The sequence below is a fragment of the Labeo rohita genome, chromosome 20 (assembly GCF_022985175.1).
Source record: "Labeo rohita strain BAU-BD-2019 chromosome 20, IGBB_LRoh.1.0, whole genome shotgun sequence".
Lineage (NCBI taxonomy): Eukaryota > Metazoa > Chordata > Actinopteri > Cypriniformes > Cyprinidae > Labeo > Labeo rohita.
Window position 1 is genome coordinate 6,325,527 of NC_066888.1, and position 14,849 is coordinate 6,340,375.

General features: G+C 33.1%; 1 protein-coding gene across 1 annotated transcript; it reads left to right on the forward strand.

The window, feature by feature from the left end:
- Positions 1-1,896: 1,896 nt before the first annotated feature.
- On the forward strand, positions 1,897-11,892 carry stxbp6l (syntaxin binding protein 6 (amisyn), like). The gene is made up of 7 exons (XM_051139541.1): positions 1,897-2,062; positions 3,713-3,880; positions 3,972-4,102; positions 4,174-4,423; positions 4,545-4,643; positions 7,912-8,105; positions 10,589-11,892. The coding sequence occupies exons 2-7, from the start codon at positions 3,724-3,726 to the stop codon at positions 10,607-10,609; spliced, it is 852 nt and encodes a 283-aa protein (XP_050995498.1). The 5' UTR covers positions 1,897-2,062; positions 3,713-3,723; the 3' UTR covers positions 10,610-11,892.
- Positions 11,893-14,849: the final 2,957 nt, after the last annotated feature.

Consider the following 14,849-nt stretch of genomic DNA (forward strand, 5'->3'; position numbering starts at 1 on the left):
TTCGGCGTAGCATGGCGGTGATCAGTCTGTGGCACTGCTGAGGTGGTATGGAAGCCCAGGTTTCTTTGACAGTGGCCTTCAGCTCATCTGAATTTTTTGTTCTCTTGTTTCTCATTTTCCTCTTGACAATACCCCATAGATTCTCTATGGGGTTCAGGTCTGGTGAGTTTGCTGGCCAGTCAAGCACACCAACACTATGGTTATTTAACCAACTTTTGGTGCTTTTGGCAGTGTGGGCAGGTGCCAAATCCTGCTGGAAAATGAAATCAGCATCTTTAAAAAGCTGGTCAGCAGAAGGGAGCATGAAGTGCTCTAAAATTTCTTGGTAAACGGGTGCAGTGACTTTGGTTTTCAAAAAACACAGTGGACCAACACCAGCAGATGACATTGCACCCCAAATCATCACAGACTGTGGAAACTTAACACTGGACTTCAAGCAACTTGAGCTATGAGCTTCTCCACCCTTCCTCCAGACTCTAGGACCTTGGTTTCCAAATGAAATACAAAACTTGCTCTCATCTGAAAAGAGGACTTTGGACCACTGGGCAACAGTCCATTTCTTCTTCTCCTTAGCCCAGGTAAGACGCCTCTGACGTTGTCTGTGGTTCAGGAGTGGCTTAACAAGAGGAATACGACAACTGTAGTCAAATTCCTTGACACGTCTGTGTGTGGTGGCTCTTGATGCCTTGACCCCAGTCTCAGTCCATTCCTTGTGAAGTTCACCCAAATTCTTAAATCGATTTTGTTTGACAAGCTGGTTGTGCATTTTTTCCCTTCCACTCAACTTTCTGTTAACATGCTTGGATGCAGCACTCTGTGAACAGCCAGCTTCTTTGGCAATGAATGTTTGTGTCTTACCCTCCTTGTGAAGGGTGTCAGTGATTGTCTTCTGGACAACTGTCAGATCTGCAGTCTTCCCCATGATTGTGTAGCCTAGTGAACCAAACTGAGAGACCATTTTGAAGGCTCAGGAAACCTTTGCAGGTGTTTTGAGTTGATTAGCTGATTGGCATGTCACCATATTCTAATTTGTTGAGATAGTGAATTGGTGGGTTTTTGTTAAATGTGAGCCAAAATCATCACAATTAAAAGAACCAAAGACTTAAACTACTTCAGTCTGTGTGCACTGAATTTATTTAATACACGAGTTTCACAATTTGAGTTGAATTACTGAAACAAATGAACTTCTCGACGACATTCTAATTTATTGAGATGAACCTGTATATATATATGTGAAATATATATATATATATATATATATATATATATATATAATTTTTTTATTTTTTCTCAACATCTTTGCACCCTCAGAGTTCTATATCAGCCAAATATTGTCCTGTCCTACATCAATAGAAAGTGTATTTATTCTGCTTTCAGATTATGTATAAATCTCATAATTTATGACTGGTTTTGTGGTCCGGGGTAACATTTATGCTATATTTGGCAACTGTAAGGGTCCTTTTGCACTAAAAGTGAAATTAGAAAGTGCCTCTGCACCTCACTCCCATTTTCTCTCAACATTTCTTAAAAAAAAGTAACTTGTGTTACTTTTAAAAGTAATGCCTTACCTTATTAGTTACTTAAAAAAAGTAATCTGATTACATAACTCGCGTTACTTGTAATGTGTCACCCCCCAACACTGACTGTATGTCATATTTTAATATATCATATAAAAAAAAAGGTCAGTGTCACGTCTTCCTATCAGCCATTCCAAACAACCGGCTGCACGTGATCATCAGTGTACTAGGTTTCGTGTGTGTGTGAGTGTGTGTGTGTGTGGCTCTGTCTCAAGTTCAAGCCGCTAAACTAGACAGCATGTTTGAGCTCAGCTGACTCAGAGGCGCGTCTGTGATCCCTATAGTGCTCTCTCAGTAGGCAGCTCCCTAGGATACAGCACACAGCCTGCGGGTTTTCCCCGGGACGTGCCACACGCCCAGCAGTCTCTCATCTGATGCGGGATAAAGATGGCTTGAGGCGCAGACACAGACCGGACCGCTGGAAACTTCGCACCGCTCTTCAGGGCTCGAGGGAGGAAGAAAGCTACAGGAAGATAAAGCAGAAGGTGTGTTGATTTATCTGTTTATTCAGAAATTTGTGTGGGTTTAGGAATTCGTAAAGTTGTTTTGTATTTGGAAACCTTTTAGAGCAACAGGTGAGCTGTGAACTTTTTAATAACATTCAGACGTTAATTGTTTTAAGAAATACCGATAAAAATGTGAAATTAAAAACTTTTTTTTTTGACCATACATATTTACTCTGTTGGCCACAGTTAATACTCGAGTAAATGTTTTTCTATTTCTGTATCGATACAGAACTTAAATTTGGCCGCTATTAAGTTTTACTTTATTTGAACGTGTTATTTATTCCTGTGATGTTAAAGATTAATTTTCATTAGTCATCAGTGTCACGTGATCCTTCAGAAATCATTCTAGTATGCTGATTTGCTGCTCAATAAGCATTTCTTATTATTATCAGTGTTGAAAACGGTTGTGCTGCTTAATATTTTTGTGGAAACCGTGAAACTTTTTTTTTTTTTCCCCATGATTCTAGGATGAATAGAAAGTCCAAAATTACAGCAGTAGACATATTTTGTAACATTATACAAGTATTCAGTTTAATGCTAAATATTAAAATAGTAATGTATAAACATAAATGTTATATATGTGATGTTATCACACTAATCGGTGTAAGCTTTCACAAAACAATAAATGAAACCGCACACATATAAATAATTTGTTACAAACATTTGTTACAAACATACTTTATTATTATTATTATTATTATTATTATTATTATTATTATTATTATTATCTAATGATTTATTTTCATAATAATTTTAATATTTTTTTATTAAAATTATTGTGTATATATTTTTATAACAATAATAATGTTTTTTTTGTTTAATTTTTTTTAAATTTATTTATTGTACTAATATTATTTAATATTCTATGTCAATGAATTAATATTAATATATAAATGAGTATTTATTTTCAACAATGCTTATTTTTCTAATAATAATAATAATAAATAATAAAGTTAATAATACAATACAATTAAATTACATTACGTATTGATTGTATTCTCAAAAAAATTAATTCAGAAATAATAATAATAGATTAAAGTTAATAATTAAATTAACATGTAAACATCAAACCAATACAAATATAAAAATAAATGAATTCAGAAATAATAATAATAATAATAATAATAATAATAATAATTAAATTAAATTAAATTAACATGTAAACATCAAATCATTAAAATAAAAAAAATAATTTAAAGTAAATTAACAATTAAACATTAAACTCTTAAAAATGAAAAAAAAAAAATCAGAAACAACAACAACAACAATAATACAATTATTACATTTATATGAATGTAATTTAATTAAATTTTTGATTGTATACTCAAAAAAAAAGTAAAAAAAAAATCTGAAATAATAATTAAAATAATTTAACATTAAAACATCAAATCATTAAAATAAAAAAAAAAAAATAATTAAAGTAAATTAACATTTAAACATTAAACTATTAATATTAATTAAATTAAATTAAATTAAATTAAATAAATTAAATTAACATGTAAACATCAAACCACTGATTTGACCAAGAAATATTCAGTTGTGTGAATTTATTATGCTTTATAATGTTGACTGGCTCCAACATGTTGGGCACAGAAATGATTTTTTCTTCTTGTTTTGTGGAAACACAAGGCATTTTGAAGATGAACATTCAGTCAGCCATCAGCCGTGAGATATTTGCCCCAAAAGATGAAAAGTTACTGGTAGCCATTGAGGTGAGAAGGAGGACGAAAAGGAAAGGACTGTCCTTCCTCAATGCCAGTCGCAAGAGGGACTACTTAACTTACCTCTGCTTGTCCGGTAATGTCTTCATAAACTCAAAGTATCTGAACTAGTTACTAGCAGTCGGATGTTCTTGAAGTTTGATGTAGACGTCATTGTTTCCATGTAGTTACTAACAGCAAACCAGCTCAAGTCCTCATCACTAAAGTTAAGAGGTATCGGGGCACAAGACAGCTTGCTAAAAGGTCTCAGTGGTCTGTGGAGCAGCTTCGCCAGGTCAATGGCATCAACCCCGATAAGGTGACCATCCTTTTAAATGCAGCTTTTATTTTGCAGTATATTCCATTATTCTGACTGAATGCATTTTTTAGGACACTCCTGAGTTCGACCTAGTGTTCGAACGCACCACTGATCAATGGGTGGCCAGCTCAGCTGCAGAGAAATGCATGTTCGTGCAGGTTCTCTATCATGCTTGTCAAAACTACTGGGAGGCCAAGCTTGCCCAAGCCAACTCAGCGTCCCCTGGAGACCAGAAGGTACCAGGAGCTCCGGAGAACAAGAAGAGCACCGGTGCTCCAAGCCAAACTAATTTTGTCAACTGTCAGCAAAAACTAATGGGAGGTGAGCGGCTTTAGAAAGACAGATCGCTATACTGACCTCTTTGCTGAATGAGTATGATTCTCTTTGAGGAGAATCTGAGATCTGTAACAAAACACAGAAACTTTTTTCTTCTTTTTTTCAGATGCTTGCTCTGTTAACATGGTCATCTACCGCTGCAAGATTTTTTTGAACAGAATGAAGAACAGTATGACTCCAAACCAGGGTCGGCCTCAGCGTGAAGGTAAGTAGGATTTTGTGTGTGTGTGTGTTTTCCAGATTTATTGGTGCCATGTGGTTTAAAAAAAATGTGTACCATTTTTAAACAAAAGTTCAGTTTGGTTGATGGTGTAAACATCAAGTAAAAAATTAATAAAATAAAATAAAATAAAATAAAATAAAATAAAATAAAATAAAATAAAATAAAATAAAATAAAATACAATAAAATAAAATAAAATAAAATAAATTAAAATAAATCTATCTATCTTCAAATCATGTATAAAATGTGTACAAATTGTATTCAACATTTTAGTTTTTTTGTTGTTGTTGTTGTTTTTTTTTAAATAAAACTATAAAAATAAATACAATTCTAAATTAATTTGATAACATATTATTATTATTGTTATTCTTTATTTATTTATTTACATTTTTAACATAAACTGTACAATATTTTACACATATTTTACAATTTTATATCTACTTGGTAGACAAACATTCATGATTTTATTATTATTATTATTATTATTATTATTATTATTTAATGGTTTCTTTTCGAAAATAATTTTAAAAATGCATTTGTACAAACAACAACAACAACAACAATAATAATAATAATAATAATAATACAATTCAAATTAAATTAAATTAAAATGACATTTTTGATTTTATACGCCAAAGAAAACAAATATAAACAATGAATTAATTCAGAAATAATAATAATAATAATAATAATACAATTAAATTAAATAAAGAGGGGTATTCAGAATATATGAATTGCAGTTTTAATTTATTTCTTAATAAATAATTACAAAAAACTGAACATTTTAACATTTCTTTTCAGCAATGTTAATTTTTCTAATAAGAATAATAATTAAAATTAAATTAAATTAAATCTTTGTATACTCAAAAATATAAAAAATGAATTAATTCAGAAGTAAAAAATATATATATATTATTTAAAAAACAACAACAACATGCTCCTCATTGAGGAGCTGTATTCAAAATATATAAATTGCCGTTTCCATTTATTTTTTTAATACGTCATTACCAAAAAAAAAAAAAAAATGAACATCATATCATTGACCCCTAGAAAAAATATATAAGTTGCAATTTCAATTTATTTTTAAACAAATTATTACCAAAAAAATTAACATCATATCATTGACCCCTAGACAGTGCATTACAAATGCATCTTTTAGGCAATTGCTTTCATTTCCATCCTGTCCTGTCTGTGTATTCGTGTGGGTCAGATCAGTCAGGGTCCAGGCAGGAAGAGAGGGCGCTTTGTCGGCCCCGTCGGCGGGTGGTTGTTTGTAGCGCTCTGATAGATCTCTCTGCAGCAGCAGCAGAGAATGGTTCCATTGCAAAGAGCGCCCGATTAGTTCAGAGGCCACTTTGTTCTGATGAAGGCATGCACAGGGACACAAAGACAGGCGTTGAGGAGGGGGGGAGAGGAGCGGAGATGAGTGAAGTGGCACCAGCCTTCACAGCGGATCATGGATGAATGGTGTGTAATGAATGGGAGAGGTGCCAAGCTGCCCTGGAGCCGCAAAATGCAGTGTACCAGTCCACACACCTCAGCCCTAGACACAGACTGCCATGTGTAGTTTTTTGCAATTAATGAGATTAGGAGAATCTAAAGATCAGAATCAGGAAAGCGGTCAACATCAGGTGTGAAAGGAATATCAGTCGTCTACTTGCGATACGATTGACCAAAACCCATCTTAATACTAGCAGGTGTAAACAGGGCTGAAATGGTTGAATGCAGACAAGCTCAAAACCTTCACGACCCTGTTTACACCAGTATCTAGTGCTGTCCACTTGTGACTGGTTCGACAAAAACGCATCTTAAAACCATGTTTTCAGTCACTGATCTGGAATCACTTTTTCCGTCACATTAATAGCAAAGCATTAAACTGAAAAACTGATCCTAGACCAGCAGCTATATTCCAAAGCAGCAGAGAGTGGATAGAGAAACTTCCACTGATACTAAACTATTCTGTATTAAAGGGACAGTTCACCCAAAAATGAAAATATTGTCATTAATTATTCACCGTCATGTTTTTCCAAACCCATAAGACCTTTGTTCATCAGAACACAAATTAAGATATTTTTGATGAAAATAACCCAAAAAGGTAGTAAGGACTTTGTTAAAATAGTCTATGTGACTTCAGTGGTTCAGCCGTAATTTTATGAAACTACAAGAATACTTTTTGTAGGCAAAGAAAACAAAAACAAAAATCAAACAAACAAAAAAGACTTTATTTAATGATGTCCTTACTGCCTTTATGGGCCTTGAACATTTCAGTTACATTGCTGTCTATGCAGGGTCAGAAAGCTCTTGTGTTTCATCAAAAATATCTTAATTTGTGTTCTGAAGATGAACAAAGATCTTAAAGGGTGAGTAATTAATGACAGAATTTAAATTTTTAGGTAAACTATCCATTTAAATATTTGTATATAGTCTGTTTGTCTATATAAGTCTATTTAAAGGGGTTATGAAACCCTGGACTACTTTTTCTGAGATTTTAGCAGAGGTGTTTGTGTTGCACATCACAGATGACAGTGTTAGCATCTGTTAATTTTAAATGTTGGAGAAAACTGGTTAATTTTGAACTTTTTTGCTCTATTTTCATCTACATTGTGTTGACGTCACAGTTTGTGACATGGAAACGGACTATAGTACATCGATGACGCATTGGTGTCTCATAATTATCCATGAGGCTGCGTGTTCTTATGCTATAAGAAGACGATTTCCCTAATTATTCACAACAGCGTGTGTTGATTTGCAGTGACAGATGCTTCAAACTGTGAGATTGCTGTATATTAACTGAGAGAGACGTTCATGGATCGAAAGAGAGTGTTTGTTTTTGTTTGTTTTGTAAGAGTTTGGCACAAACGCGATTTATTCATAAAGTGAGTGGAATAGCGTTTTTTACAACTCTTTGATGCAACCCATCAAAAGGATTATAAATGTCACAAATAAGCCTTAAAAAGTTAATAGAGGTGCAACAGCGTGTTCATACATATGTTTTCGATGCAGAGTGCAAATGGCTGTGCATTTATTTGTGTTGTTAAATCAATGGGAGCGAAATCAAACTGAACCGTCTGAACCCGAAGTTGACTCTCTGCCCTCCGCTCCGCAGCGCACCACAACCACTTTTGCAGCATTTTTCAAAATTGTGGTGAGAACTAACCAGTGCTGAAACAGGGGGGTTTCATGACCCTTTAACAATATGTCTGTTTAGTAACTTCACATGATAGTCATATGTTTTTCTGAATATTTCCACAGCAGCAGCAGCTGTCAAAGCATCCAGGAGTAGGAGCAGGAGCAGCCCGTCTCCTCCAGCGGTGAGGAAGATGGGGAACATGATGCGGAGGGCCAGTCAGGTTCTGAGTGAACGCGGGGAGCGTCTGATGAGGGCTGATGACAAGACCAGCCACTTGCTGCACGGTGCCAAGCAGTTTGCAGAGGCTGCTCAGAAGGTAAGCCACTCTGATTTACTCGAAATTAACTGCTTAAAGGGATAGTTCACCCATAAATTACTCAAACCCGTTCCAAACCCGTAAGACCTTTGTTCATCTTAGGAACACAAATTAAGATCCAAGAGCTTTCTTACCCTGCATAAACAGGAATGTAACTACTACGTTCAAGGGCCAGATAGGCGACCGAGGACATAGTTAAAATGTGGTTCAACCATAATCCTACGAGAATACTTTTTTTGTGCAAAGAAAACAAAAATAATGACATTCAACAACTTCTCTTCTGTGTTAATAGACACACGTTCACGAGAGTATCACAACACGTGTGTGGTGCTGCTGATGCAGGAGCTGTCGTTCTGATGTAGAATCTGAATACGCTGCGCTTTGTTTACAAGCACAGGAATATACACGCATATGTCGCACACAGGTGCATCTCAGTACATTAGAATGTCATGGAAAAGTTAATTTATTTCAGTAATTCAACTTAAATTGTGAAACGCGTGTATTAAATAAATTCAGTGCACACAGACTGAAGTAGTTTAATTAATGATTTTGGCTCACATTTAGCAAAAACCCACCAATTCAGGCTATGTCTACATTAATCCGGATACATTTGAAAACGGAGTTTTCCTTTTAAAATGCTCTCCGTCCACACTAGCGTTTTGAAGCGTTTTCCAAAAGTTTTTCATCCACACTGAAATGTAGGAAAATGTTAAATTCGCCATACTGCGCATGTGTAAAAACTCACTTAGATGATACAGACGGAACAGACATAATACGTTTTCACACAGTTCTTGGCAGGATCATTTTATTTACGGAAATAGAGCGTTTTCAAAAAGCTCAGTTTTCCTTGACCATAAACACCATCTCAGTGTGGACGGAAGGCCAAAACGGAGAGAAAAATATGCGTTTTCAAACTAAAACGTATTAGTGTGGACATGGCCTCAATATCTCAACAAATTAGAATATGGTGACATGCCAATCAGATAATCAACTCAAAACACCTGCGAAAGTTTCCTGAGCCTTCAAAATGGTCTCTCAGTTTGGTTCACTAGGCTACACAATCATGGGGAAGACTGCTGATCTGACAGTTGTCCAGAAGACAATCACTGACACCCTTCACAAGGAGGGTAAGCCACAAACATTCATAGCCAAAGAAGATGGCTGTTCACAGAGTGCTGTATCCAAGCATGTTAACAGAAAGTTGAGTGGAAGGGAAAAAATGCACAACCAGCTTGTCAAACAAAATCGATTTAAGAATTTGGGTGAACTTCACAAGGAATGGACTGAGGCTGAAAATGTTTTTTTTTATTGCTCTTACGAAGTATTCTAATTTGTTGAGATATTGAATTGGTGGGTTTTTGTTAAATGTGAGCCAAAGTCATCACAATTAACCAAAGACTTAAACTACTTCAGTCTGTGTGCACTGGATTTATTTAATACACAAGTTTCACAATTTGAGTTTAAATTACTGAAATAAACGAACTTTTCCATGACATACTAATTTATTGACATGCACCTGTACATTCATATAAAAACACCTGTGACGCGTTTTGACTTTGAAACGGTTTATTCAAACCGTCATAAATCAATGTATGGAAAATACTGGTAATGTATATTGAAATATTGAAAATGTGTTTAAAAATCATATCACCCTTTTTGAAAAAAAAAAAAATCTATCATGATATATTGATACTGAATTACTGTCCAGCCCTACTGTCCAGCCTAGTTTGGAACGACATAAGTGTTCGAAATTAATGACAGAACTATCCCTTTAAGGTTCATGAAACTGCACAGTATCATGAACAACCAGACAGTGAAACAGATTTAAAGGTACACATTTGTAGAACAGTAAATTATAAAATATAATATACACTGTTGTTTTTTTTGGGGGAAAAAGGTTTTATGCTTCCCAAGGCTGCATTTATTTGACCGAAATGCAGTAAAAATGTTGAAAACGTATTTGTGAACTATAAAAATAAAATTGTAATATATTTCCATTTGAATATATTTCAAAATGTAATTAATTCCTATGATGGCAAAGCTGAAATTCCAAATACCATTACACCAGTATAATCATTCTAATTGTTAATTCTTATTATCAATGTCGAAAACAATTGTGCTGCTTTATATTTTTGTGAAAAGCCTGATATTTTTTTTTTTTTTTCACGGTTCTTTAGAATCCTGAATAGAAGGTTAAAAGAGCAGCATTTATTTGCAATAGTATGACTTTTATATTATTAGACAAAAAAGTTCTGTCACATTTAATCAATTTAACACATCCTTGCTGAATAAAAGTACGCCAGACTTTTGGATGGTAGTATAAATAATAGACTGTTTTTTAAAAAATGTAGTCAGGAACAGTTATAAGTGGGTTGAACCATTTGAAAAAAAAAAAAAAAAACAGCATTGTGTATAACTACTAACCATTTAAATGAAATATATTTAAATAAAATAAAACATCACATTCTTCCTTATTCCAACAGCTGGCTCTGAAGCAGATTTAGAGGTGTTCCTGATGGCCTGCCAATAAACATTTTAAAAAGTAGCTTTTAATGTTTGCTGGATATTTTGAAATGTAACTTCACATCTAATTCAGATGCTGTTTTTAAGCACAAAGCATTTTGTTCAGCTTTCTCTTCACCTTCACATCTCATATTTATGCACTTTGTTTTTCTTAATGTGTTTTTGCATTTCAAGCAGTTCTGTTTTGTTGTTTCCTGCTGTTCTGTCAGGCATGAATTTGCCTTTTCTACAGTAAGCACAAGATAATGTAGTCAGCAGGTGGCTGATCCTCTTCTGCTGAGATGCATAATACGACTGAAATTATGTTTGTTTTGCGGTGGCAGAACTTAATTTTTTTTCTTGCAAAACTACAACAAATTGCCTCCTTTAAAGTAATACATCACACTGAAATGAAAGGAGCATAGCAGCATTTGTTTTGACTATTAATTATGGCATTTTTAGGGTTAGGGTTATTTTTGGTTGATATTTATTAAATCTAATGCAGGTTTAGAACTTCAGGTGGTAATTATTATTTTTTTAACTCTTAAAATAATATGATTATGTAGTTATATATCGTTCAAATATACACATTTTAGTATAACTTAAAGTTGAATGACATTACTTATTTAATATTTGACATATTTATGGGTGTTCAGATTCTGATTGCCCACATGATAATGGTTAATTTAACAGTGGTAAGTTACTTCAATTGATATTATATAAACAGAAATGATATACTCATGAATGGCTGTACGTCCCTCTGATGTTAATTTCTGAACACATGAGGAGGCTGCTTTTATCTGCTTTTTAGATGATGTTCCTTAAAGATGCTACAAGTGTTTCATTTCATTGCGAATGCATTGTTTATCTATTTGAATGTGATCTGTGTGTAAATAATAGATTTTTGTTCTTCTGTCACGGCTGTCTTAGTCTCCTAAATTCTGTGTAATGTGACAACGGTCAGCTTTGTTTGTGTTGTGATTGTGATCAGCAGGAGCAGGAGCTGCATGTCATAAGAGGCCAGAGGGTGTTTTCCGCACAGAGTCGGACACCCTGTTTTGGTGTTGGCATGTGTGATGCATCCTGTTTACTGCTGTTGTCCCTATGCTGTCATTTTGTCGTCTCCTATGTGTTGTATTGCATTTTGTATCCACTTTGTATGTCATAATATATGTGTAACAGCAAATTCTATATGTTCTTGTCTATGTCTGTGCTCTTGTGCACATTTAAAATTTGTTAAATGTGTAAACACCCATCATTTGAGCAATAAATGAAACGGGACCCACTTGTAGTGAATTGAGTATTATTGCATATTTTTGGGGTGGTTGTATGTGCCCTATCTGTCCACTAGAGGACGCTCAAATATAAACAGTTCAACATCCTGCATCTAAAAAAACAAAAAACAAAAAAAAACCGTAAAAACTGTCAAGTGCATTAAAGAGATATAATAGATATAATAAATATCTGAAATTTGTTTTTATATATACAATGAAATATATATATATATAAAAATGATATTACATATATATTTTTTTTAGAACCATAAAATATCAGCATAATTTAAGACAAAAATAATTTGCTTCAGTGTACTATTTTATATATTTAGTGCATTAATTGTTATTTTATCAATATGTTATGTATTTTAGTGTAGAGCAATGCATATATTTACAAGTCAGAAAAATGAAAACCGGATGCATTTTGATTTGTGGTCTCAGTGTTTTGGACTTTTCCACATTTTTAGTTAATACCTGACGTGCACATACACATATTGCTTGTTATTTGATGTAGTTGCCCTGTAGCATTTGTCGTTTACACGTGATGGTGTTCAGGCTGACAGTGTACAGCACTGCTGGATCAGCATCTACAGCCTCCTGCAGGTCTGTTTGCTTGTGTTGAGACCAACTGAAGGTCAAGACTCACCGCTTGACTCCAGGATTGATGACTTGTAGGACTCTGCGTGACACTGCGCGGATTAATTCTCTCTAATTTTATAATCTGATGTGCTATAGATTATGTCATAATCTGCCCCTCAGAAAAGCATTATGGTCATCAATCGATATGATTTAGCATTCTCGATGTGCCCCGCGGGTGAGATATTGACCCGGGACTTCTGTTTCCAGAAGCGCGCAGAGCTGTGAGAGCCAGAGGTGCGGGTCGTGACTTTCTGACGATGAGACGGGAATCGAACATCAATCGCGTATTGACTCGCACGGGATCTTCCCTCTTGAGTTTTAACGTTGTACCGGATCTTCAAATGACCGCTGAATGACCTTTAAAGAATTTTGAATGCTTACCGACCTTAGAAAGACCTTGGAAAGGTGCATATCGTTGGGTAATTTTGTACAGCAGAGAGCTCGTAGTTTAATGAGCTTCTTAACCGACTGTTCACTGATTGTCCTTAAAGGGACAGTTCACGCGTAAAAATGTGTACATTATGTATTATCTACTTGGCCTCAAGTTGCCTCAACTGTATGACTGGCTTATTTTATTTTGGGTTATTTTGTTTGTTTATATTCATTCTCAGAAGACGTTACAATTTTAAGTTCATAAGTAAAACTGAGAGACAAAAGGTCTGGATGTGTATATATAAAATCAGAATAGCAATAATAATACTAATAATAATAATAATATAAACAATATATAAATATATTCTAAATATATATATAATATATAAATAATAATAATGAGATATAAACAGAATTAACAGAAAAAGTCAGAGTTGTGAGAAATAAACTCAATAATAATAATAATAATAATAATAATAAAAAGCCTAAACTGTGAGATATAAACTGAGAATTACCCGAAAAAGTCTGAATTGTGAGATATAAAATACTTCTACTACTACTACTAATTATTCTTATTCTTCTTCTTATCGTTGTTGTTGTTGCTGTTGTTATTATCATTATTATTATTAAAGTCTAAAGTGTGAGATATTAACTAAGAATAATCAGAAAAAAGTCTGAATTGTGAGATATAAACTCAGAATTGCAATAATAATAATAATAACAACAACAACAACAATAATAACAATAATAATAATAATACCAACAGAAGTCTAAATTGTGAGATCTAAACTCAGAATTGCAATAATAATAATAATAATAATACTAGTAATAGTAATAGTAATAGTAATAGTAATAATAATAATAATAATAATAATAATAATACTAACAGAAATCTAAATTGTGAGATCTAAACTCAGAATTGCAATAATAATAATAATAATAATAATAATAATAATAATAATAGTAATAATAATAATAATACCAACAGAAGTCTAAATTGTGAGATCTAAACTCAGAATTGCAATAATAATAATAATAATAATAATAATAATAATAATAATAGTAATAATAGTAATAATAATAATAATAATAATAATAATAATAGTAATAATAATACCAACATAAATCTAAATTGTGAGATCTAAACTCAGAATTGCAATAATAATAATAATAATAATAATAGTAATAATAATAATAATAATAATAATAATAATAATAATACCAACAGAAGTCTAAATTGTGAGATCTAAACTCAGAATTGCAATAATAATAATAATAATAATAATAATAATAATACCAACAGAAATCTAAATTGTGAGATCTAAACTCAGAATTGCAATAATAATAATAATAATAATAATAATACCAACAGAAATCTAAATTTTGAGATATAAAACTCAGAATTGCAATAATAATAATAATAATTATTATTATTATCATTTTATAGTAACAACAAAAGTCTAAATAGTGAGATATAAACTAAATATTGACAGAAAAGGGGTATAGTTTTAACTGGTTTTCAAGAACGAGGAATTTTACATTTTAATGCAAATTGAGGATTTAAATAATGCATTTGAGTATTAGGAATGAAAGTGAAGGGTCTGAGGACTACACTGGGTTTTAGATGTAGAAAAAACAGCACTGTTTCATTGTCATCATGATTACTCTTCAAAACAATTATTTAAATATGTTTTAAACACATTCAACGACCCATGTTTCCATAATTCCACCTCCTGATGAAAACTGTATTTATCACTGGTGAAAATGAAGACCTAGAAAAAGCGATTAGCGAACAGAGAGATCATACACCCGGCACACAAACATCATCATTCTTACCCAGAGTTCTCTCTGTTCCAGACAAATGCTGTGTAAGGGAGGGGGGAAATGATAAAATTCAATTTGTTGCTCATAAGAAAACAGAGAGTTGGAGAGCAGGAGAGAGAGATATTGAGAGAGA